At 45.9% G+C, this 27,738-nt stretch overlaps 1 protein-coding gene across 1 annotated transcript in view; it reads right to left on the reverse strand.

Annotated features, from left to right (window-relative positions):
- Positions 1–288: 288 nt before the first annotated feature.
- Positions 289–27,738, reverse strand: part of LOC141088938 (sulfate transporter-like) — a 31,046-nt gene continuing 3,596 nt past the window's right edge. Inside the window, exons 2-3 of the mRNA XM_073575182.1 lie at positions 4,212–4,811; positions 289–4,002 (exon numbers count right to left, since the gene is read on the reverse strand). Of these exons, the coding sequence (XP_073431283.1) occupies positions 2,401–4,002; positions 4,212–4,811 (2,202 nt within the window). The 3' untranslated portion in view covers positions 289–2,400. The remainder of the gene's footprint in view (positions 4,003–4,211; positions 4,812–27,738) is intronic.

Genomic DNA, 27,738 nt, shown 5'->3' on the forward strand with positions numbered 1-27,738 from the left:
GCCCTCGCATGGCCATTTTGACTGCAAAATAAAAAAGTTGTGGTTTGGGAAGAAAGGGAGCAAAAAACGAAATGTAAAAATGGAAAATGGCCTGGGGGGTTAAGGGGTTAATAGTTATAGTCTTTTCATATAGGGCAAAGGGACCATTTAGGCCCCCATAGTCTCTAGGGCCCAGGTGCGATTTTAATCCATGCGTGTACAGTATGTGTTTTAGCCCTTTTATTAAAAACTCATATTATACTGCACGCTCATTTCTTTCAAAATACAAAGCAAAGCACAGAAGCAATGTACTTTTTATAATATATTTTATTATTTTATCAGTTTATTTTGATAATATACTTGTAGTAGATACATAGGAACTGTACTTTGAAGAAAACTTTGAAGAAATCGATAATACAGGTAAATATAAAAAACTTTGTAATATATATTAGAAAGAAATCTGCTTCCTTCCCCATTTATGATCTATTTCTTTCCATAGACTGCTGTGAGTTGTTATTTGAAGGGGTAATCCATTGCTACTCACTTTCGCATTGAAGTTGAGCGGTACTGAAGATGCTATGAGCTCAAATATCTGCCTAAACATGCGCACATTAACAGGTATTGTGATCACGTCCCATTCATTAGTGTAAGGCTACTTTCACACTTGCGTTTTTTTGCGCTGCACACCGTGCGCACTGCAAACGCACATAAAAAACGCATCATGCATTTTTGTGCGTTTTTTTGCGGTTTTGAGCGTGTTTTTTTAAAAAACGCATGCTTTTTTTGCGCTGACGTGCGCATTACCATGCGCACGTCAGCACACCCATAGACTATAATGGGTGGTTGGGTGAAAAAAAAACGCATTGCGTGCGCATGCTTTTTTTGGGACAAGTCGGACGCACAAAAAATGCAACAGGATGCATTTTGTGCGCCCGAGCGCACACTACAAAAAAACGCATGCGCGTACAAACACATGTGTATGCGCACCCATGTAAAGTATAGGAAAAAAACGCATGCGCTATTTTGCGCAAAAAAACGCAAGTGTGAAACCAGCCTAAGAGGTGCAAGAAAATACATATAAGATGTGCATACCTGGATAATCAATGAAAGTGTGCTTTATTAACACAAGTGTAAAAAACAAGGAAATCCTAAAATCATTTAAAACCACAAAAACTGCAAAATAGCTGCGACCCTGAATGCACATTAATAAAACAACCATACGTAGATGGTAATACACTATGTGAGTACAGTAGATGATATTAGCCACCGGTGCCAATAGCATAAACAGAATGACACTAAGATTGACGATGTTGATTGATTACACAGTGATCTGACTTTATCTAAGTACATATGTGACCCCTCCATGCTAAGAATCTGGGAATATTGCTGATATAATCTGGCATGAAAATATGACATATGGCTAGCTCCCATGCGGCTAATAGCCACCCAAATCAATGTTATATGTCATGACCTAGGAATAATAACCATGGTACTGCATCACCAAAATAATACAAAATGTGCACATCATACAATAGGATTGTGGCTCAATCTACTTAGTATGTTACCATATGCATGGATTGAATAAAGCAATGAAGGATCATGGAAATACCATAAGGAGGCAGCATGCGGTGTGGCTTCGTCCGTCTCTTTGATATTGCCTATCTAAATATGATGTAGTACCCTTATACTTGTTATGTTCATGATTTATGTCAATAGATAATTCACCCTCCCCTTAATCATACAACTGTTCATTAACCTAGGACATGTGCATGGCTCCTGATGATCTTGCTCACGTCTCTTAAGGTGTGCAGGCCATAATGTCATCAGCACCGCTCACATGCAATGTGGAAGTGAGTAAATGTATGCCTCTATGACGAGAAGTAGGTGATCTGGTATTAAAAACAAAATCAGCCCATAGCCTATAAAATATATGATAAAATAATTAACACAGAGTCTTAAACCTATTTTAAGAAAAAAAATTCCATTTTAATCCTAACATTTTAGAACTACTTGTTTTTGTTAAACTTGAGGCTTCTTAATGTCTCACTATTTCAGAGAAGAACTTTTTTACATTTTTTTCAGTAAGCCCAGAAAGCCAAAGTGAACTTTTACATTTCTGAGGTGTCAACATGTTTCATGGTAGGTATAATATTTTTGAAAACTCTCAGCTGCTACTTGTCCTAAAGGGGTGGTGGCTGAAAAAAAATGTAAATCTATATTTTTGATGATGGTCTTGCACAGCATTTGAAACAGCACAAGGCATAATGTCCATGTGAACTGTGTTAAAAAATGAAACGGCCACATTGTAGCTATGTGTTCATAAAATGCCTAATATGAATATTGACATGTATAAGTTACTGAGTTATCCACAACATTTTTATGCTGAAGGGAATTGTCCATATATTTTTTTTTTAGCCTTCACTAATTTCTAAGGTCATCGCTAATGGCTTGAGCTGGGTCAAAAGAGAAGGCATTGTCTCTCAACTGAATTTCTTTCTGTTTTTCGCGAAACTTCCTTTCAGCAAATGTTACAGCATCATGCACACTATGAAAAGTCAGCAACTCTACATCACCGCTTGTGTTGACGAAATATCCCCCATCATGAAGGGATCGGCGCACAGATGGGTTGCAGTTTACAAGGAACACTTCAACGCCAATCTCCTCAAAATCATTGCGGACCTCTTTGAGAACACCAAGGCCAACACTGTCTATGAATTGCATGGCACCACAATCAATTAAAAGTGAGTGAATATCAAGTTGGGGGAGGGAGATTTTAGAATCTGTCTGAGGTTTTTGTACAGTTTTAATCAAATTAAACCTGGCTATGAACCTGTTACTTGTTACTCTCAATGCTGCTTCCTCTTCCTTTTTTACCTTCCTTTGCAGTGCAGCCACTAAAGCTGGGTTAATACCAGTCTTGCTGTATAGAGAATTTCTGAAATAGTCTTTGTTGGCATAGTATAGAGAGGCATCAAAGCGGAATATTTTAACGTAAGGAATAGTATTCAGCTCCTTGTAGGTGAACTGGTCCTCATAAATCTCTGTGCCACTGACTTTACCTAATAAAGTGGCCCTTGGCCTCTGCGTACGAAAGATCACACAGAGAATAGAGAAACAAACTGCGACCAGTAGCCCAATTTCAGTGGAGATTAAAGAAGATGCTAACATGCTAACCCACCAAACCACTGTGTCAATTTTACTTATCCGCCACATTTTTGGAGTATCTGCAAATTTTCTTAGTGCTCCCCTGAGACTGCAAATAGTGATGACCCCTAAAACACTATTTTGTAATGAATAAAATAAAGGAGCAATAGCAAGAAGTACAAGCAGCAGTACAGCAGAGCTGATTATGCCAGTGAGTTGTGTACTTGCACCTGTAGATTCTCTTAGAAGACTTTTAGCAAGGGCGGCACAGCTGCTGAAACAGGAGAAAAAAGATGGAATCAGATTGCACATACCAATAGCTATCATCTCCTGATTGGTGCTAATTGTGTACCCATGCTTTTTGGCAAATATTTCAGCAAGGGATACTGTCATGGCAAACCCAATTATTGCAATAGGGACTGCATCAGCAGCTATACTTGGAATGAGACTCCAGTTTGGGGCTTTGGGAGTTTGGAAACCAGTAGGTATGGTGCCACATACTGAGGACTTATATTTAGTATTAAAGTTAAAGTAATGGGAAACCAATGTGGCTACAATGATGACAATTAATTCTATTGGAAATGGGATTTTCATCTTACTTTTGAATCTATCATTAATTTCTTTGACAGGTACAATAGTGATTATTGCAATTATACTAGTTACTAAGTCGCATATATTGGTAGATTTTATATAAGTAAAGATGTCGATCCAAGTCATAACCAGTGCTCCAGCTCCGTCCCGACGAGGAGTCTTTAAACCGAGGAGATACTTCATCTGGGAAGTCAGAATAGTAAGGGATGACCCTGTAACAAAACCACTCAGCAAGGGTTCTGACAGATACATGGAGATGAATCCCAATTGAAATATTCCCAATAGGATCTGCAAAGGAAATAAAAAAATTAATAAAATTCATAAATATTTAGTGGAATATTGAATTACTAAACACGTATTTAATAAATTATAAATCTTGAAATTAATATCTACATTGTAATCATTTTTTTTTGTACATCATTGATCATAGTATTATAGAACTAGCCCATTCCTTGGCTTAGAGTTTCTTCTCTGTTCTTTTTCAAATGTCTACTTACCTGATAGACTCCAACAATGAAAGTTAAAGATGTTGCCACAGTAATGGCATAACAACTTTTATCACATATAGTTCCATTGATGAGTGTTGAGTTTACCACTGTTGTGGTAGTCCCATCTGTAATGTACCCTGCAGCTTTTAGTTGTTTGTTCACAGACTCTCCTACCATCAAACACAGCACTCCATATGTTCCAACGCAATTATGGCGGGAAGTTGCCATGAAGAAATAGATAATGCAGCAGAAGAAGTTGGTGTATAATCCGTAGATTGGGTCTTGGTTGGCCAACAGAGAATAAGCAATTGACTGTGGAATGGTGACAATGCCTACAATAATGCCAGAGGTGATGTCACCAGGTAGGTATTTCTTAACCTTATAACGTGGAAACCAATGGAGAACAGGGAAAAGTGTTAGAAAAAAGTTGGCAACCATTTTTGGGCCACTTTTACAGTATTTTCTGGTCTTCTCTGTGATGAGTTCCTTGGTGCTAAGTTCTGGTAGAGCATGTTCTTCAAGCTTTACATGCATGTACTTAAAGGAGCGTGAATCTTGATGCTCATTTTCATCAGGAAAATCATTCCCAGAGTCTTCAAGATCTTCAGGCTAGTGTAAAAAAAAACATAAAAGCACATGTTGAAATACCCATTAAAAATAGAAGCATCAAGGATGACATATATAATTTAATAATATATTATTAAAATACTGAAAATGTATACATTCTATTACTAATTTTGGTTGTCTCAAGGAAAGGGCACATGCTGTTATATCTACTCTTTGCATAGTAAGTCCAGTATAGAGGCCACTTTTCATTCTAACATTCTTTTCCTTAAAGGATTTGCCACTTTATCTTTTAATAAATTTGTTGGGAGCATATTTTTGTCACTTTCTAATTTATAAGTATTACAGGTTTTACTTCTTCACATATTAGTACAGCCTTATTTACAGACTACACAGCTCACTTGTTCTAAAAATACCTGGTAATAGAAAGGCAGGTAACCTGTCCATCAGTTTTTTTCCATGAACAGTATTTGCACATATCCCCAATGCTGTGGTCCCCAGTGGAACCTTTAGGGAGGAAATCAGTCGACTGTCCTCATGGTCACACCATAGAATCTGAATGGAGTGGCAGGGAACACGTTTAACCTCTGGTACATTCATTTCTTTTTGCTATGGCCTTGCAGCTATGGGGAACTGAGAAACTTGGAACCCTGTTCTGACAATTGATGTGGCTCCCAACAGTCCACCACCAAGGATCTAGCACTTATTACCCATCCAGTTGAAAAATGTTTCAGACTGGAATGTTCTTTTAATGCTATGGTTGGCTATATATTGAAATGTTGGTAAATTACAGGCTGTTAATCAGCCACCAAATGAGCAAGCTGCTCATTTGTGGGGTGGAATGATTTGCAAGCAAACTTGAAAATCTTCGTTCTTATCAGCACATCATCCTGTTCAAACAATACGTTCTGTCAAAAACAAAGATATTCCATATATATAGATAGATCTTATTAATGATCATTCTGTGTGATTGAAGTTGTGCTCAGCCTATCTAAGCAGCCTAGGATATAAGTCAATAGGCTTCCATAAAACCAATCGGTGGCCATGTAAATGCAGAGGTTGGGTTGTCAGTAGAGTTAAGCGAAAGGGGTCGGTCAAATTCATAAGTCGCCGACTTTCGCTAAAGTCGGGTTTCATGAAATGAAACCCAACCATAGCGTGAGGTCGGCCATGAGGTCGGCGACTAAAGCGCCAAAGTCACATTTCAAATGATGCTTCCAGCGCCCTTTTTCAGCCAATGATGGCGGACGCACACTGTGGGCAACGCGATGACATGTGCAGCGGTCACCACCATATTTGAGAAGGGCATGCAAGTGATTGGCTTGCTTTGTGTGGCGTCACAGGGGCTATAAAAGGGCAAGCACGCCAACCGCCATCTTACTTCTGCCGATCTTAGCATTAGGGAGAGGTTGCTGCTGCTGATTCTGAATAAGGGAGAGCGTTAGGCAGGGAAGAAGAAAAAAAAACTGCTTCTGCTGTTAGCGATTTTCACTGTACAACACACAACACTGTGTGCAGTGACAGGGGAGGATATATTTGTGTGTATCAGCTCTGTTGGTTATTAGGCTGCCTTATAAGGCTCCCTGACAGCTGCATTGCTGTTTGCAAACTGCTGTGCAAACTGCTTTTTAAAATCAAAAATACTTTTCTTCCTCTTTTCTTCAAAGTTACCAAGCGTTCATTTTCCACACTTTTGTGTGCAGCAGTCCTGCTTATTAGGCTGCCTGCTGCCATACTTGGACTGAGAGCATCATTGTCAGCCTCCTAAAATCTCTAGGGAGATTCAAATTCTCCCCAAAACTATATACACCTTGTACTTTGTCATACACCAGCCAATTTCAGCCTGTTAAATTGAGGTGTAATCTATAGTGGGCCTGAGATAATAGTTCAGCCTCCTAAAATCTCTAGGGAGATTCAAATTCTCCCAAATACTATATAGAATCATAGAATCGTAGAGTTGGAAGGGACCTCCTGGGCCATCTGGTCCAACCCCCTGCTCAAAGCAGGATTCGCTAAATCATCCCAGTCAGATGTCTGTCCAGCCTCTGTTTGAAGACATCCATTGAAGGAGAACTCACCACTTCTCGTGGCAGCTTGTTCCACTCATTGATCACTCTGTCAAAAAGTTTTTTCTAATATCTAATCTGTGTCTCCTCCCATTCAGTTTCATCCCATTGCTTCTAGTCTTTCCTTGTGCAAATGAGAATAAAGTTGATCCTTCTACAATGTGACAGCCCTTTAGATATTTGTAGACAGCTATTAAGTCTCCTCTCAGTCTTCTCTTTTGCAAACTAAACATTCCCAAATCCTGCAACCTTTCCTCATAAGACAGGGTTTGCAGACCGGTCACCATTCTGGTCGCTCTTTTCTGAACTTGCTCCAGTTTATTGATGTCTTTTTTAAAATGTGGTGCCCAAAACTGGACACAATATTCCAGATGAGGTCTGACCAAAGAGGAGTAGAGAGCAATAATGACTTCACGTGATCTAGACTGTATGCTTCTGTTAATACATCCTAGAATTGCATTTGCCTTTTTTGCTGCTGCATCACACTGTTTACTCATATTCAGTCTGTGATCTATTAGTATACCCAAGTCTTTTTCACATGTGCTGTTGCTTAGCCCTATTCCTCCCATTCTGTATATGCTTTTTTCATTTTTATTGCCCAGATGTAGTACTTTGCATTTTTCACTGTTAAAAACCATTCTGTTATTTGCTGCCCACTTCTCCAGTTTATTTATATCTTTTTGAATCCTCTCCCTCTCTCTTCTCTAGTATTAGCTATCCCTCCTAGCTTTGTGTCATCAGCAAATTTAATCAGTTTACCCTCAATTCCTTCATCTAAATAGTTGATAAAGATGTTGAACAATACAGGGCCCAGGACACCTTGTACCTTGTCATACACCAGCATATTTCAGCCTGTTAAATTGAGGTGTAATCTATAGTGGGCCTGAGATAATTGTTCAGCCTCCTAAAATCTCTCGGGAGATTCAAATTCTCCCCAATACTATAAACACCTTGTACCTTGTCATACACCAGCATATTTCAGCCTATTAAATTGAGGTGTAATTTATAGTGGGCCTGAGATAATTGTTCAGCCTCCTAAAATCTCTAGGGAGATTCAAATTCTTCCTAATACTATATACACCTTGTACCTTGTCATACACCAGCCAAATTCAGCCAGTTAAATTGAGGTGTAATCTATAGTGGGCCTGAGATAATTGTTCAGCCTCCTAATATCTCTAGGGAGATTCAAATTCTCCCCAATACTATATACACCTTGTACCTTGTTTTACAGTACGATATAGCTAGTGGTATTTTGGGTACATTTTCCCAAAAATGAGGAAGTATAGTGGAAGAGACCGTGGACGTGGGCGGGGGTTGCCAGCTGGTACTGATGGTGGTGGTGGTGGTGCATCTGCTGGTAGTGGCAAAAGCACAATAGCACCTAAGGCAGGAGGTGTTGAGCCTGCGTCATCGTCTGGCTCGACAAGGCCTCGAAGGCTCCCTTTTCTGGGAGTAGTTAAACCGCTTTTAAAGCCGGAGCTTCAGGAACAAGTTTTGTCTTACATTGCTGACACAGCCTCCTCTTCTGAAGTTTCAAAAAATAAAAGCACTGAGTCATCAGTGAAGGCTCCTGGTCATGAACAACACCTTTCCTTGTGTCCTTCACCCATGCCAAAAGTGAAGGATGCGGCAGGCCGCACTACAGATTACTCCATGGAGCTCTTTTCACATACCATGCCTGGGTTATCAAGTCAAATCGTGAATTCCCCAGTCCAAGATGAATCTGACATGGACTGTGGGTCGCCAGCCAGGGCAGTGGGGTTAATCGGTACCGGGCCGGTGTCTCAGAGGGATGTCTCATGGTGGTGGTGACCCGGTCCGTGGCCCTGGACATCTATGCAAAGGGGTGAATAACGTTTATAGGTGAATGATACGTGACGCCACCTGTGGTTTCTGATCAGATTGACCAGTGCTGCAGTGTCGCTTCTCTGGGACAGATGTTGTGGTGCAGCTAAGATGTAGAAGCCCTGCACAGGTAGGGCCGTAGTCGCAGGGCAGATGAAAGAGTTGGTAGATGGTGTGCAGTGCAGGATGTAGCAGAGCCGTGTGCCAGGCGCAGGAGAAAGATAACAGACACAGTCGTGCAGTTCCTTTACCTGTACTTGGTAAGTGCCGTCCAGGACCCAGAGTACAGATGGAGAAGGAGTTGGTCAGCATGGAAGCAAATTAGGAGTTCTCTCTCTGCAGGTAGGTAGTGTGGCCTCTGTTATAGCGCTTATCTGAGGTACTCGCAGTACTGAGTTCACTGAAGTTCCCCCTGTTGACTCTCTTTTGGAACTTTCTCGTATGGCAGGCAGCCGTAGCCTTTTCCTTCTGGCTCAAACATGTCACTGCTGGGGCCTCCGAGCCTTAGTTTGGAACAGAGCATTTACAGCTGCTACTTCCTCCGGTTTCTGCTGCAGGACCATCAGTGTCCCTACAAACTCGGAGACCAGAATCTGGACCATGCGCTCCAGCTAGGAGTGAGCCTTAAGTCTGCTCATCCTCCAGCTCCCCTTCTCACTTCCACACACTTCCCCTTCCCTTCACAGACTGCCCATACTTCCCTCCTCCCGACCACAGAGAGCAACTCCTCAGCAGTCAGGTTCAGAGCTCTCCCTGCTGGCCTGGAGTGGGAACTGTGTTGTTTGTTGGTTTAACTGCTAAAGAGATCCTTCATTGCTCCCAAGCATGACATATGACTCCCTAGGAGGAAGGTAATGCCACTGTGGCGACCGTACTCCTGGGGGCGCCACAACTGCACTGATGCCCAGCCACTGCTAGATGATTCTGCTGGTACATTGACCCAGACCACTACATTGCCCTCGCACTCTACACAGCCAGAATCTGAACCTGATGAAACTCAGGTTCCCCTTCCCACATACCATACCACCTTACACGGGGACAAAGAGGAAGGTGCAGATGAAAGTGCAGGTTCCTTGAGCAGGTGGGGGGGCATACTCATGGGTGATGGCACTGGCACAGGGCCCCTCATAGTACGCAAAAATGTCTCTGCCGGTGGGAGGGCCGCCGTCAGACACACCGCTGTACTATGAGGGGCCCTGTGCCAGTGCCGTCGCCAATGAGTGGGCCCCCCCTGCTTGCTCAGGATTACAGCACTTGCAAAGTTGAAATACTTATCTCTCCCTGCTCCGCTGCCGTGACGTCTTCCGCATTTCCTGACAGTGGCATTCTGGTCAGAGAGTGCCATGACATCACTTCTGTACGCCCTCTGCCTAAACAGTCCAAGTGCAGTGAGATGGAAGATGGGGACGACAAGGAGTCCAGAGTACAGGGATTCCCTAGTGAGGAGACTTATTTAATTGTTTTAAAGGTTGCAAGCAATTTTTGGGGAGCACTATACTCTGAAGAATGATATATTGGGCCCACCATACAGTGGAGCATTTCAATGGTGGACATCAGACACTGGAGCAGCATTTACAGGGCCCATTATACACTGGAGCATTAGAATTAGGGCCCATTATATATGGAGCATTATTTGAGCCCATAAGACACTGGAGCATCATCCATGGGGCCCATCATATACTGTACTGGAGCATTGTAAATGGGGCAGATTATATATGGAGCATTATTTGGACCAATCGTACACCAGAGCATCATCCGTGAGGCCCATCATATGCTGGAGCTTTCCAAATGGGGGACATCAGAAACTGGAGCAGCATTTACAGGGCCCATTATACACTGGAGCATTAGAAATGGGGCCCATTATATATGGATCATTATTTGAGCCCATAAGACAGTGGAGCTTCATCCATGGGGACCAACATATACTGTAGCATTATGTGGAGCTCATCATATACTGTATCGAACATTATATGGGACCAATGATTCTGTATGGAGAAATATATGGGTCTCATTACTCTGTGTGGCGCACTATGCGGTGCCCATAATACTGTATAGAGTAATATACTGTCCGTTTTTGGAGCTATTGGAGAATTTAAAATGGATATCAGTCATGTGATGTAAGAAGTGAAGTATTTTTCATTGTACTATACCGCTATTTCTCTGCCATATCAGAGGATCATGAATTGTGGCATGTGTTAAAGGAGCCCAGTGACACTCTTTGGCCCTGGGCCCACGAAAATCTGGAGCCAGCCCTACCCCCCCACAACTTTAGCCAAATAACCCCCAGTTTTCAGTGCCTAACTATTATTATAAAGTAAATTAAGGTTGACAAGCTTCAGTAATAAGAATTGATGTTTTTGGCATTAAAATGGGCACTGTAGGTGTGTTTCCTGTCCTCCACTCACTGCCGACTTTTCTTCCCCATTGACTTGCATTGGGTTTCGTGTTTGTCAGCCTTCGACTTTTCAAGATAATCGGCCCATTGAGTTCAACTCAACTTTTGCGAAAGTCGGGTGGTCCGAACCCGACTCGACCCGAAAAAAGGGAAAGTCGCTCATCTCTAGTGGTCAGTGTAAATGCATCCTTAGTTCTCATTAGTATCTGCCTACAAGTTGTCAGTATGCGGCAGAGAATATCTTAATGGGAACACTTGTAGTTTTCTTTAGTAGAGTTGAGCGACTTTTGTTTTTTTATGGTCGAGTTTCGTTTCGTGAAACCCGACTTTTCCAAAAGTCGGGTCGAGCAAGATCGGCCGATTATAGGGAAAAGTCGGGGTCGTCCCGAAACACGAAACCCAATGTAAGTCAATGGGGAATAAAAGTCGGCAGTGAGAGGAGGACAGGAAACACACCTACAGTGCTCATTTGAATGCCAAAAGCATCAATTCTTCTTACTTAAGCTGGTTAACCTTAATTAACTTCATAATACAAGTTACGCACTGAAAAATGGGGGTTATTTGGCTAAAGTTGTGGGGGGGTAGGGCTGGCTCGAGGTTTTCATGTGCCCTGGGCGAAAGAGCGCCCCTTTAACACATACCACAACTCATCATGCTCCGATACGGCAGAGAAATAGCGGTATAGTACAATGAAAAATACTTCACTTTTTACATCTCATGACGAGGCCCATCTATTTCTCCATACAGAATCATTGGTCCCATATAATGTTTGAAACAGTATATGATGCGCTCCACATAATGCTACAGTATATGTTGGTCCCCATGGATGAAGCTCCACTGTCTTATGGGCCCAAATAATGCTCCAAACATAATGGGCCCCATTTCTAATGCTCTAGTGTATAATGGGCCCTGTAAATGCTGCTCCAGTGTCTGATGTCCACCTTTGGAATGTTCCAGTGTATGGTGGGCCCCATCTATCATTCTCCAGAGTATAGTGCTCCCCAAAAATTGCTGTCCCAACATTGAAAACAATCAAATAAGTCTCCTCGCTAAGGAATCCCTGTACTAGTCTGGACTCCTCGTCGTCCCCATCTTCCATCTCACTGCACAGTATTTCAACCTTGCAAGTGCTGTGATCCTGAGCAAGCAGGGGGGGCCCACTCGTTGGCGACGGCACTGGCACAGGGCCCCTGATAGTACGGTGGTGTGTCTGATGGCGGGTGGGCCGAACCTGCACTTTCATCTGCAGCTTCCTCTTTGTCACCGAGTAAGATGGAACTGTATATGGGAAGGGTAACCTGAGTTTCATCAGGGTCAGATTCAGGCCAGGTAGCGTGCGAGGGGAATGTAGTGGTCTGGGTCAATGTACCAGCAGATTCATCGAGCAGTGGCTGGGCATCAGTGCACTTGTGTCGCCCCCAAGAGAACGGTCGCCACAGTGGCATTACCTTCCTCCTAGGGAGTGTGATGTCATGCTTGGGAGCAACGAAGGATCTCTCTAGCAGGTTAACTGATTGGGCGGCGTTATTCCCACGAGTCATGACCCTCCAAACAGCGTTCATGAAGGCAAAGTGGTTTTTTTTACGTGGGCAGTATGGTTGCAAAGCTGAACCTTAAAGGAAAGGCCAGAAGGGCACCACCAGGAGTGGAGCCTACGGCGTAATTTGACTCAACACGGGCAACCTCAACCATGCCAGCTACAGAACAGATGCACACATTGCAAGCTTAATTCCATTAACGAACGAGACTCCGTCATGCCCCGCGGTCCGAGTCCGGCTTACTGGAGGGACAAGTGAGGCTCTGGCACATGAGATTGGCCAATAACTGGTGTGTCATGCCCTTACATGTCCGTGGCTGCATGTGCGCTGCACTGAAAAGGCCAGCGTTTGTCGCTTACAGGTGCAGATAACCCGCTGAACAACGTTAGTGATGGGGATCACTGATTACAATTATTACTCGCGAACGATGATTTCCCAGTAAGTGCAGGTCAACCGCAGTTCCGGAATTAGGCCTAACCGTCATTCCTGAAAAAATGAAAAACTTACGTGTGCAAACCACAGGTGCTGTAGCTTGCTTAACAGCTCGCCAGCCATTCTCACACCCAGTATGGATTACACGTGATTGCACAAAGGTGAGAAAGGGTACCGTATCCCCGGATAACATGTATGGATAGCGTACACATTCAAAAGATATGTCTATACATCAGGAGGCAGGCTCAGACGGTGTCAGGCACAGTATGGATTTGACGGCCCAGACTACACAGTGGAGGAGCAGGGAGAGGTAAAGATTGCAAATGCTGGGGCCCTGCCCAAGCAAGGGGGACCCACTCGTGGGCGTCGGTACTGGCACTGGGCCCCTCATAGTACGGCGGTGTGTCTGACGGCGGGTGTGCACCACCACCGTCAGAGACACTTGATTGCACTATGAGGGACCCTGTGCTAGTGCCTGCGCCCAAGAGTCGGCCTACCCACCTGTCCAGGGCAACGGTGTCGTGCGCTCGGTGGTGACCCCAGCCATGGGGGGGGAGGCAGCACAGTTAGGGAGTTTTAGAAAGTGGCATATGTTGATGTTGGACATTCAGCTGATGCAAAAGGCGAAATAGGTCAAGTCCCAGGAAGAGGTGGACCAAAGCAAGCCATTTTTCTGTCACCCTATGTGTCATCAGGGGAGGGTGGGACAAAATCCTTGGAAACCCATGCATGGTTCATTTTAATGAAGGTTAGATCATCCACATTTTTGGTTAACAGACGGGTCCTTTTTTCTGTCAGGATTGATCCAGCTGCACTGAAGACTTTCCGATAGCACACTTGCAGCTGGGCAAGCGAGCTCCTGTAAGGCATATTGTGCCAATTCAGGCCAGGTGTCCAGTTTAGCAGCCCAATAGTCAAAGAGGAATGACCTGTGTGGGAGAACATCGATATGAGAGGAAAAGTAGTTTGTAACCATAGTTGACAACTGCTGTCTCCTGTCACTTTCCATCGATGCTGTATTACCAGTTGTGTGAGCGGTACTTGAAAAATCAGTCCACAACATTGTCATGAAACCCCTGTCTCCAACGCCACTTCTGCTGTGTGCACCATGAACACCTCTGCCAAGCTGCCCCCGGCCCGTACGGCTCGTGTGAGAACCAGCACCGCTGCTGTGTGGTGGGAATGCCTCAAGCAACCGATTTACCAGAGTTGCTTGTTTATTAGCCAATATTAGGTCAAGGTTCTCCTATGGCATGATGTTTTGTAATTTGCCTTTATAGCGTGGATCCAGGATGCTGGCCAACCAGTAGTCATCATCGTTCATCATTTTAGCAATGCGGGGGTCCCTTTTTAGGATCCGCAAGGCATAATCTGACATGTGGGCCAATGTTCCCGGTGTTAATGATGCACTGCGAGTGCTGGTTGGAGGAGCACTTTCTGGCAAATCCACATCCCTCCAGTCACGCACAAACCCTGTACCAGACCTTGCCACGCCAACATTTTCACTTGCCCCACGAGAAGCATCCACCTCCCCTAAGTAATCATCCCAATCATCATCCTCCTCCTCCTCTTCTTCTTCCAACTCGTCCAGGAGAGGTCCCTGAGCAGACAATGGCTGAATGTCATCAACGATTCCCTCCACCTCTTCCTCCTCGTCAACATTGGCTGCAGACGCCTGCTCCTTAAGGTGCGTCAAAGTTTGCATGAGCAGACGCATAAGTGGGATGCTCATGCTTAGGATGGCGTCGTCTGTGCTTACCAGCCGTGTGCATTCCTCAAAACACTGAAGGAATTTACAGAGGTCTTTCAGCTTCGACCACTGCACACCTGTCAACTCCATGTCTGCTCTCAAAGTGCCTGGCCGTGTATCCTCCCACAAATGCATTATGGCCTGCCTCTGCTTGCACAGCCGCTCCACCATGTGCAGGGTGGAGTTCCACCTTGTTGCAATGTCGATAATGAGGCGGTGGTTGGGAAGGTGGAGCAATCGCTGCAGCTTCTGCATACGAACGGAGTGTACAGGCGACCGGCGGATGTGCGCGCACAGTCTTCTCACCTTATGGAGCAGGGCTGTTAACTCCGGATAATTTTTGAGGAAGCACTGCACCACCAGGTTCAAGGTGTGAGCCAAGCAAGGTATGTGGCTGAGTTTTGAAAGGGCTATGGCTGCCACAAAATTACGGCCGTTATCACTAACTACCTTGCCTGCCTCAAGATGTACACTGCCCAGCCATGACTCAGTTTGTCGCTTCAAGTACTCGGCCAGCACCTCGGCGGTGTGTCTGTCGCCCAAACACATCATCTGCAACACAGCCTGCTGACGCTTTCCACTAGCTGCTCTATAGGGGGACACCTCGTGTGCAACAGTGGCAGCTGCAGATGGAGTGCTCGTACGACTGCGCTCTGTGGACGAGCTTTCGCTTCAGGAGGAGGAGGAGGAGGAGGAGGAGGGTGGAACGCCTACAGTCAACTGTTTCCTATACCATGGGCTAGGCAGCACTGTCCCACCACCACTGTCCCCTGTGGACCCTGCATCCACCACATTAACCCAGTGCGCAGTGATGGACACGTAACGGCCCTGGCCGTGCCGACTGGACCATGCATCAGTTGTGAGGTGCACCTTTCCACTCACTGACTGCTTGAGTGCATGGACAATGCGGTCTTTTACATGATGGTGGAGGGCTGGGATGGCTTTGCGAGAGAAGAAATGTCGCGACTGGGTAGGTCATAGCGTGGTACTGCATAGGCCATGAGTTCGCGGAAAGCAGCGCTTTCCACCAACCGATAGGGCATCATCGCAAACGAGATTAGTTTGGCAATGTGGGCGTTCAAACCCAGTGTACGCGGATGAGAGACTGAGTACTTTCTTGACCTACTCATAGTGTCTGGGAGGGTGAGCTGGACTTGAGAGCTGCATATGGTGGAAGTAGCGGTGGACAGGGCGGACTGAGAGAGGGTTGATGATGGTGATGGAGTTGGTGTTCTTTATGATGGCCTAGATTCTGTATTTCGTTGATATAACAGTGGGATTCCCTGACTGCTGTGGCCTTGCAACGACACCTCAACATTTGCTGCTGTGCTAACCGGTGGGCTTACAGTGGGGGAAACAATGTAGCGTTGCTGAATACCTTCTTTGTGATCAGTTGCACATGTGGCACTTGAGGTTTGGTGTTGTGTCCACGCTTGCAAGTGCATGGTGGTTAAATGTCTAAGCATGCAACTGGTATTCAAATTTTTCAGATTTTTCCCTCGGCTAAAGGTCTTTGCACACTTCTTACAGATAACCTTGGCCTGATCATGAGGATTTTGTTCAAAAAAGTGCCACACTGCACTCTTCCTACTTTGGCAGACATTTTGCGGCCTAGCACGCTGTGATCTTTTGACCCTCTGGACAAGCTGTCCAGCAACTCTTTTGATTTTTGGAACCTGTCTTTGGAGTGCTCCGGGCCTGCCAGATAACAGCTGTTGCGATGTCGATGTCTGCTGTGGATGCTCCTCATCTGAGCTATTGGAAGCAGCACCCTCTTCCCCCAATGGATGCCAATCTGGGTCAACAACTGGGTCATCCATCACCTCCTCTTCAATGTCATGTGCACCTTCCTCTGTGTCACCGTGTATGGTGGTATAGTGTACGGGAAGGGGCACCTGAGTCTCATCAGGGTCAGAATCTGGCTCTGTACACTGCGAGGAGAATGTAGTGCTCTGAGTGAATGTACCAGCAGAATCATCTATCAGCGGCTGTGCATCAGTGCACTCCATGTCAGATTCATCTTGGCCTGGGTAATTCACCATTTCACTTGATAATCCAGGCATGGTATGTGAAAACAGCTCCATGGAGAAATCAGTAGTATGGCCTGCATCATCCTTCAATCTTGGTTGGGGTGAAGGACACAAGGAAAGGTGTGGTTCATGAACATGAGCCTCCAATGACGACTCAGTGCTTTTACTTTTTACAACTTCAGAAGAGGAGGCGATAGAGCTGGAGTCAGCAATGTAAGACAAAACTTTTTCCTGATGCTCTGACGTTAAAAGCGGTTTGCCAACTCCTAGAAAACTAAGCCTTCGAAGCCTTATGGAGCCAGACGATGACGCAGGCTCAACACCTCCTGCATTCGGTCCTATTTTGCTTTTGCCACTACCATCAGATCCACCACCAACACCATCATTACCAGCTGGCAACCCCCGCCCAATTCCACGGCCTCTTCCACCAGCCTTCCTCATTTTTGGTAGAAATGTAGACAAAATCCAACAAACTATATAGTAATGTAAAACAAGGTACAAGGTGTCTATAGGACAGGGGAGATTTAGATTTTCTGCAGACACTTGTGGACACTGGACACTTGGATTGTGTGAGGCCCACTGAATATCAGAGCGCTATGTCACAGGCTCGATGGCACAGGTGTGAAAAAAGTGACTACAGGATAAGGGAGATTTTGAATTTCTGCGGACACTTGTGGACACTGGACACTTTTGGATTGTGTGAGGCCCACTGAATATCAGAGCGCTATGTCACAGGCTCGATGGCACAGGTGTGAAAAAAGTGACTACAGGATAAGGGAGATTTAGATTTTCTGCAGACACTTGTGGACACTGGACACTTGGATTGTGTGAGGCCCACTGAATATCAGAGCGCTATGTCACAGGCTCGATGGCACAGGTGTGAAAAAAGTGACTACAGGATAAGGGAGATTTTGAATTTCTGCAGACACTTGTGGACACTGGACACTTTTGGATTGTGTGAGGCCCACTGAATATCAGAGCGCTATGTCACAGGCTCGATGGCACAGGTGTGAAAAAAGTGACTTCAGGATAAGGGAGATTTAGATTTTCTGCAGACACTTGTGGACACTGGACACTTGGATTGTGTGAGGCCCACTGAATATCAGAGCGCTATGTCACAGGCTCGATGGCACAGGTGTGAAAAAAGTGACTACAGGATAAGGGAGATTTTGAATTTCTGCACACACTTGTGGATACTGGACACTTTTGGATTGTGTGAGGCCCACTGAATATCAGAGCGCTATGTCACAGGCTCGATGGCACAGGTGTGAATAAAGTGACTACAGGATAAGGGAGATTTTGAATTTCTGCAGACACTTGTGGACACTGGACACTTTTGGATTGTGTGAGGCCCACTGAATATCAGAGCGCTATGTCACAGGCTCGATGGCACAGGTGTGAAAAAAGTGACTACAGGATAAGGGAGATTTTGAATTTCTGCAGACACTTGTGGACACTGGACACTTTTGGATTGTGTGAGGCCCACTGAATATCAGAGCGCTATGTCACAGGCTCGATGGCACAGATGTGAAAAAAGTGACTACAGGATAAGGGTGATTTTGAATTTCTGCACACACTTGTGGATACTGGACACTTTTGGATTGTGTGAGGCCCACTGAATATCAGAGCGCTATGTCACAGGCTCGATGGCACAGGTGTGAATAAAGTGACTACAGGATAAGGGAGATTTTGAATTTCTGCAGACACTTGTGGACACTGGACACTTGGATTGTGTGAGGCCCACTGAATATCAGAGCGCTATGTCACAGGCTCGATGCAGCAGGTGTGAAAAAAGTGACTACAGGATAAGGGAGATTTTGAATTTCTGCAGACTCTTGTGGACACTTTTGGATTGTGTGAGGCCCACTGAATATCAGAGCGCTATGTCACAGGCTCGATGGCACAGGTGTGAAAAAAGTGACTACAGGATAAGGGAGATTTTGAATTTCTGCAGACACTTGTGGACACTGGACACTTTTGGATTGTGTGAGGCCCACTGAATATCAGAGCGCTATGTCACAGGCTCGATGCAGCAGGTGTGAAAAAAGTGACTACAGGATAAGGGAGATTTTGAATTTCTGCAGACACTTGTGGACACTGGACACTTTTGGATTGTGTAAGGCCCACTGAATATCAGAGCGCTATGTCACAGGCTCGATGGCACAGGTGTGAAAAAAGTGACTACAGGATAAGGGAGATTTTGAATTTCTGCAGACACTTGTGGACACTGGACACTTTTGGATTGTGTGAGGCCCACTGAATATCAGAGCGCTATGTCACAGGCTCGATGGCACAGGTGTGAAAAAAGTGACTACAGGATAAGGGAGATTTTGAATTTCTGCAGACACTTGTGGACACTGGACATTTGGATTGTGTGAGGCCCACTGAATATCAGAGCGCTATGTCACAGGCTCGATGCAGCAGGTGTGAAAAAAGTGACTACAGGATAAGGGAGATTTTGAATTTCTGCAGACACTTGTGGACACTGGACACTTTTGGATTGTGTGAGGCCCACTGAATATCAGAGCGCTATGTCACAGGCTCGATGGCACAGGTGTGAAAAAAGTGACTACAGGATAAGGGTGATTTTGAATTTCTGCAGACACTTGTGGACACTGGACACTTTTGGATTGTGTGAGGCCCACTGAATATCAGAGCGCTATGTCACAGGCTCGATGGCACAGGTGTGAAAAAAGTGACTACAGGATAAGGGAGATTTTGAATTTCTGCAGACACTTGTGGACACTGGACATTTGGATTGTGTGAGGCCCACTGAATATCAGAGCGCTATGTCACAGGCTCGATGGCACAGGTGTGAAAAAAGTGACTACAGGATAAGGGAGATTTTGAATTTCTGCAGACACTTGTGGACACTGGACACTTTTGGATTGTGTGAGGCCCACTGAATATCAGAGCGCTATGTCACAGGCTCGATGGCACAGATGTGAAAAAAGTGACTACAGGATAAGGGTGATTTTGAATTTCTGCACACACTTGTGGACACTGGACACTTTTGGATTGTGTGAGGCCCACTGAATATCAGAGCGCTATGTCACAGGCTCGATGGCACAGGTGTGAAAAAAGTGACTACAGGATAAGGGAGATTTTGAATTTCTGCAGACACTTGTGGACACTGGACACTTGGATTGTGTGAGGCCCACTGAATATCAGAGCGCTATGTCACAGGCTCGATGCAGCAGGTGTGAAAAAAGTGACTACAGGATAAGGGAGATTTTGAATTTCTGCAGACTCTTGTGGACACTTTTGGATTGTGTGAGGCCCACTGAATATCAGAGCGCTATGTCACAGGCTCGATGGCACAGGTGTGAAAAAAGTGACTACAGGATAAGGGAGATTTTGAATTTCTGCAGACACTTGTGGACACTGGACACTTTTGGATTGTGTGAGGCCCACTGAATATCAGAGCGCTATGTCACAGGCTCGATGGCACAGGTGTGAAAAAAGTGACTACAGGATAAGGGAGATTTTGAATTTCTGCAGACACTTGTGGACACTGGACACTTTTGGATTGTGTAAGGCCCACTGAATATCAGAGCGCTATGTCACAAGCTCGATGGCACAGGTGTGAAAAAAGTGACTACAGGATAAGGGAGATTTTGAATTTCTGCAGACACTTGTGGACACTGGACACTTTTGGATTGTGTGAGGCTCACTGAATATCAGAGCGCTATGTCACAGGCTCGATGGCACAGGTGTGAAAAAAGTGACTACAGGATAAGGGAGATTTTGAATTTCTGCAGACACTTGTGGACACTGGACACTTTTGGATTGTGTGAGGCCCACTGAATATCAGAGCGCTATGTCACAGGCTCGATGGCACAGGTGTGAAAAAAGTGACTACAGGATAAGGGAGATTTTGAATTTCTGCAGACACTTGTGGACACTGGACACTTTTGGATTGTGTGAGGCTCACTGAATATCAGAGCGCTATGTCACAGGCTCGATGGCACAGGTGTGAAAAAAGTGACTACAGGATAAGGGAGATTTTGAATTTCTGCAGACACTTGTGGACACTGGACACTTTTGGATTGTGTGAGGCTCACTGAATATCAGAGCGCTATGTCACAGGCTCGATGGCACAGGTGTGAAAAAAGTGACTACAGGATAAGGGAGATTTTGAATTTCTGCAGACACTTGTGGACACTGGACACTTTTGGATTGTGTGAGGCCCACTGAATATCAGAGCGCTATGTCACAGGCTCGATGGCACAGGTGTGAAAAAAGTGACTACAAGATAAGGGAGATTTTGAATTTCTGCAGACACTTGTGGACACTGGACACTTTTGGATTGTGTGAGGCTCACTGAATATCAGAGCGCTATGTCACAGGCTCGATGGCACAGGTGTGAAAAAAGTGACTACAGGATAAGGGAGATTTTGAATTTCTGCAGACACTTGTGGACACTGGACACTTTTGGATTGTGTGAGGCCCACTGAATATCAGAGCGCTATGTCACAGGCTCGATGGCACAGGTGTGAAAAAAGTGACTACAGGATAAGGGAGATTTTGAATTTCTGCAGACACTTGTGGACACTGGACATTTGGATTGTGTGAGGCCCACTGAATATCAGAGCGCTATGTCACAGGCTCGATGCAGCAGGTGTGAAAAAAGTGACTACAGGATAAGGGAGATTTTGAATTTCTGCAGACACTTGTGGACACTGGACACTTTTGGATTGTGTGAGGCCCACTGAATATCAGAGCGCTATGTCACAGGCTCGATGGCACAGGTGTGAAAAAAGTGACTACAGGATAAGGGAGATTTTGAATTTCTGCAGACACTTGTGGACACTGGACACTTTTGGATTGTGTAAGGCCCACTGAATATCAGAGCGCTATGTCACAGGCTCGATGGCATAGGTGTGAAAAAAGTGAATTGTAGAATTGGGCAGAATAGGAATCTCCCTAGAGTGTAGGTCTGTAAGAACGGAACAAGTCCTCCACTTATCCTTCCACAGTGACACACAGATAGCTTCACTGTGGCTGTGATAACAGCCGTTACACGGTACTGTGTGAGGAGCGTACACCGCTGTATGGTGTGAATAAATGCACGCTCAGTACCTCAGCAGGACAAAAAAAAAAATTGGGATTGCTTTTAAAAAAGCAGTTTGCAGAGCAGTGGGGAAACAGCAATGCAGCTGTCAGGAATCCTTAGAAGGCAGCCTAACAACCAACACCGCTGATCCACCACAATATAGCCTCCCCTTGCACTGCACACACAGTGACTGGTGTGTTGCACAGGCAAAATCGCTAGCAGCAGAAGCAGTTTTTTTTTCTTCTTCCCTGCCTACAGAATCAGCAACCTCTCCCTATGCTAAGATCGGCAGAAGTAAGATGGGGGTCGGCGTGCACGCCCTTTTATAACCCCTGTGACACCCACCAAAGCAAGCCAATCACTTGCATGCCCTTCTGAAAGATGGTGGTGACCCCTGCCTATGTCATCACGTTGCCCACAGTGTCCGTGGATCCTGATTGGCTGAAAAAGAGCGCTAAACAAACTTTTGAAACGCGACTTTGGCGCGTAAGTCGCCTACCTCGTGGCCGACCTCGTGGCCGACCTCATCCTAGGTCGGGTTTCGTTTCATGAAACCCGACTTTGCCAAAAGTCGGTGACTTTTGAAATTGTTCGACCCGTTTCGCTCAACTCTATTCTTTAGGCGTTTCCTTATTTAAGAATCAAAACATAGCATTTTCTGTGTGATTTCAGTTCATACTAAACAGTTCACTGGATAAAATTGCAAAAGAAAATATTGGGCAGCACACATTATTCGCCTATTATTTGGCAACTTTTCTACTGAGGTTTATGTCCAGAACTGAGCACAGTTTAAGGGCTTGTTGTCACGTGTTTAGTGTAAACTGTGTTTATATTGCTAGAAATACCAGTATTTCCGAAGTCTACATACTTCAAAGATTGTCTTATCTAAAGTGTGATCTACTGGAGATAAATGAAAGGCAATTGTAAAATAAACCATCAGTACCATAACAAACAGTCTAATAATCATATGTTTACGAAGCTTTCTAAACTTCTTCAGAATCAACACACCAAAGGTACATAGGTACACTGAAAGATGCTGAGATGCTGCCAGACTCCCATGGAAGAACTTTTTTATATAAATATATACATATATATATATATATATATATATATATATATAATATAATGCTGAAGGCAGCACTCCTTTTCAAAGAGTAAAAATTGTGGTTTTATTTCAGACCCACATGGTTGGCGACGTTTCGACTCAAGCAAATGTAGGTAGGGGGCAACCGACAGGGGGGTGGTCCATTACTGGCCGCAGACAGACTCGAGACAGAGACAGGATTATGTCCAACAGGTCTTCTTTATTGATCGTAATCTTCCACGACCCACAGCTCCACACAGCAGCTGTACAATACGCTCCACAGCTCAGCACAACAGCTGCTCGACAGGCCCCGCAGCTTCACACAACAGCTGCTCGATTAGCGGCTTCACACAGCAGCTGCTTTGCTATCCCCGCAGCTTCACACAGCAGCTGCTCGACTCCGCACACAGGCCCAGGTACCTTCACTCTCTTCCTTTAGTTACTTAACGTCCCTCGCGGTTCTTCCACTGTGGCTGCCCTAAGCTTATCACCACAGCGGTTTACCAGTCCGTAGCCTTTTGCGGTGTTAGTATGTACAAGCCGCCCATATGATTGAGGGCTAGTCATGGCTGCCTCTCCCTTCTCTTTTAGCAGTGCCCACACCTTCCACTCATTGGTCTCCTTCTGTTCAATAATCTCCGCAACCCAGGCGGAGGGTCCGGTGTAGGCCGCAGAGTCCAGTGGGCAGGCCGCAGTTGGGATCAAGAATGGGGCAGAGGCGGCCGTGGACATTGGGGAGCAGGCCGTACCCAGAGTCACGGACAGGACAGAGGCGGCCACAGGCATCGGCGGGTAGGCCGCGGAGCAGACCACAGCAGGGATCAAGGCGGCCGCAAGCTCCGGTAAGAAGGCCGCAGCAGGGACCTCGGATGGAGCAGCGGCGGCCGCGGATGCCGGTGAGTAGGCCGCGGCGGTCTGAGGCGGGGCCGAAATGGCGGCAGGCCCCGATGGATAGGCCGCCGCCGGAAGATGGAGCACGGCAGGGGCAGCCACAGGTCGGTTCCACGCCGGCGACACAGAACGAGGTGCCGCCGGGCGGGGCGGCTCAGGATCGCTGACAGGAGCCGCAAAGTAATCCAGGGCCGGGGTCGTTGAGGAACGGATGGTCAGGCGGGGCGGCCGGGGGCCGGTGTCTTGTACACGTGGCATGGGGACGGAATCTGCCTGCGGTGCCACCGGTTGAGCTGGAGTAATGCTCACCTTCCCCGACACTGCGGCTCCAGACAGTCCATCCCGCAGTTCCTCCAGCAGCCGATGTTCTTCACCCCGCCGTCCAGCAGGGCCAGCCTCCAGGCCCGATGACTCCGCATGGATGGTCAGCAACAGCTCCTCTAGCAGCTGTTCCTGGTAGTCCAAGGTGGCTGCAAACTCCTGTGCTTCTTTTTGGCGCCAAATTGCCACAGCCATTTTTAACAAGGCCTTTTTTGCTCCAGATCCACCTGCAGAAATCCAGCAATTCACAGTCCAGTTTGTAATCCACAGGAAAAGATCTTCAACCCGTTCAGCTTGGGCCCTTTGAATCTTCAAGGCAGGCTTGCCGCTGAAGATGTTGTATTTGCGGTGAAGATCCTGCCGACTACGCCAAATGTAGGCAGGGGGCAACCAACAGGGGGGTGGTCCGTTACTGGCCGCAGACAGACTCGAGACAGAGACAGGATTATGTCCAACGGGTCTTCTTTATTGATCATAATCTTCCATGACCCACAGCTCCACACAGCAGCTGTACAATACGCTCCACAGCTCTACACAACAGCTGCTCGACAGGCCCCGCTGCTTCACACAACAGCTGCTTGATTAGCGGCTTCACACAGCAGCTGCTTGACTATCTCTGCTGCTTCCCACAGCAGCTGCTTGACTATCCCCGCAGCTTCACACAGCAGCTGCTCGACTCCGCACACAGGCCCAGGTACCTTCACTCTCTTCCTTTAGTTACTTAACGTCCCTCGCGGTTCTTCCACTGTGGCTGCCCGAAGCTTACCACCACAGCGGCTTACCAGTCCGAGTCCGTTCTTGTTATGGTACCCCAGTCTGTCTCTGTCTGCGGCCTCTCCTGTCTGGGCCACCCCCCATGACCTATCTAAGCTGTCAGTCCTCTCCGGAGCCTTGCCTTAGTCCTTTCTGCTCAGCATAGTTCCTGTCTCCTGGGCTCCAGTCGCTGACTGACCTTTCCAGAACCTTCCATCTGCCTCTTATCACCTTCTGCTCAGGTAACCCCGCCCCCGTGACTCAATGGTTTTCTTAGCAAATGGCTGATGTTCAGTCCTAACCTACAACTCTCCACTGCCCTCTAATGGTCAAACTTCAAATCTACACCCTTCCTTCCTATCTCCAGCTGTTTCCCCTCTTTCACCACAACAGTCCACCCACAATACTCCACAACTCTGCCTTCCCACTGCAGACAGGTCTGTCCGTCCATCCACCTTCCCTACACAGAGGCTCTACATGAGTTGAAACGTCGCCAGCCATGTGGGTCTGAAATAAAACCACATTTTTTACTCTTTGAAAAGGAGTGCTGCCTTCAGTTTTTTCATATGTGAATTTTGGCTCTTGGGATAATTGCATGGAGGCCTGTGCACCTGAAGATGTGTGTGTGTGTGTGTGTGTATATATTCCTTGCTGGAATGTTACCAATTGTTTGGCGTTCCTCATATATTTTTTACATGATTTAATGGATAAATAAAGAAGAAGATTTTATATTCTGGTGAACTTTCATCTTTTTGCTGGATCCCAATTCTCTTATATATATATATATATATATATATATATATATATATATATAGATAGAGCGGGATGGCACATGGAGAGCAGAGCTGCAGAGGGAGAGAGTGAGACATGGATGGAGAGTGGGGCTGTGGAGAGAGAGCAGGACCGCGGGTGGAGAGCGGGGCTTTGGAAGGAGAGAGCGTGATTGCAGATGGAGAGCGGGGATGTTAAGGGAGAGAGCGGGATGCGGGTGGAGAGCTGGGCTGCTGAGGGAGAAAGCGGGACAGCCAGTGGAGACGGGCTGAGAAGGGAGAGAGTGGGATGGCGAGTGGAGAGCATGGCTGTGGAGGGAGAGAGCGTGACGGCCAGTGGAGAGTGGGGCTGTGGAGGAAGAATGTGGGATGGTGATTGGAGAGTGGGGCTGTGGAAGGAGAGAGTGTGACGGTGGATGGGGAGCTGGGCTGTGGAGCGAAAGCGAGGCTGCTGAGGGAGAGAGCGGGACAGCCAGTTGAGACAGGGGCTGCAAAGGGAAAGAGCGGGTTGGTGGATGGAGAGTGGGGCTGCTGAGGGAGAATGTGCGACGGCAGGTGGAGAGCTGGTCTTCAGAGGGAGAGAGCGGGATGGCGAGTGGAGAGCCGGGCTGCGGAGGGAGAGCACGGGACAGCAGTTAGTTACTATGCGTGGGCAATGCCAGGCTCTTCAGCCAGTTTCCCATAAAGATAAATTAAATTAATTATTCCCTATCCTAATTTCACCACATATCATTTATTTAGGATTGGTGCCAAAAAAGGAGACCAATAAGTTCCAAATAATTCATCACTTGTCATACCCAGAAGGGTCGTCGGTGAATGATGGTATTAACTCTAATTTTGTTTCGGCATCATACACCACTTTCGATAGGGCGATTAAATAGATCAGACGGTTTGGTAGAGGAGCCTTGTTTTCCAAAACCGATGTTGAATCTGCGTTTCATTTATCACCAGTTCACCAGGAAATTTTTTGCTTGTTGGGCTGCTTTTGGGAAGAAAAATGTTATGTTGACTGTTGGGATGTTCTATCTTATTTGCGTATATTTTGAGAAATTTAGTTCATCCATAGAATGGGTTGTGAAACAGAAGTCAGGTTTAGAATCGGTCAATCATTATTTGGATGACTTTCTATGCATTGTTCCAACTCTGTCTTCGGTGTGTCTTATACTGTTGCGGATAGTGGAGCAGGTTGCTAGGGATTGCGGTATACCTCTGGCCCTGAATAAAACTGTTGGCCCGACGATGGTTCTAAGTTTTTTGGATATTGAATTGGACTCCATGTTGATGGAGTGCAGTCTTGAAATGGACATGCTAGATGATTTATGGGTTTGTATTCAGGAGGCTCTTAGGTCTAAATAGATCGGTTTGCACCAGTTACAATTGTAGTTAGGCAAGTTGAATTTTACCTGCAGGGTATTACCGATGAGACAAATATTTTTAGTAAAAAGCTGTCCAATGCATTTTATGTGCTTGAATGTTGGCCAGAAATCTGATTTACAAATTTTTAAGGGATTACAATGGTCATTCAGGTTGGATGGACAATGTGATTTCCAATGTTGATTTGGAGTTGGTAACGGCGGGATCACATGGTTTCTGTACATAATTCAGAGAAAATGGTGCACAGGATAATGGCCCTAGGCTTGGAAACAAAATTGATTGACAAGGAACTTGACCATCTTGAAACTGATCCCTATAGTGGTTGCAGTTGAGATCTGGGGAGTGTCTGAGGAATAAGAAAGTTAGGTTTTCATGTGACAACATGGCTGTTGTGCATTGTATTGACAATCTGTAAGTTCAATCTCCCCTGGTGGTGAGTCTAATGCGGCATTTGGTGTTACGCTGTCTGGAGATTAATATATGGTTGCGTGCATCCTATGTGCCCGGGGCCATTAATTCCTTAGCGGATGCTCTCATTTGTTTTCAGTGGGATCAGTTTTGACAGCTAGCACCTGGCTCAGAGCAGCAAGGAACCTTGTGGCCTTAAGAACTATTGTACCTAGTATTGGAGCAGCATTGAGATTTGTCAAGGAGTCAGTGGATCTGG

This window comes from Dendrobates tinctorius, unplaced genomic scaffold (genome assembly GCF_039654945.1).
Source record: "Dendrobates tinctorius isolate UK_male_01 unplaced genomic scaffold, ASM3965494v1 ptg000043l, whole genome shotgun sequence".
Classification (NCBI taxonomy): domain Eukaryota; kingdom Metazoa; phylum Chordata; class Amphibia; order Anura; family Dendrobatidae; genus Dendrobates; species Dendrobates tinctorius.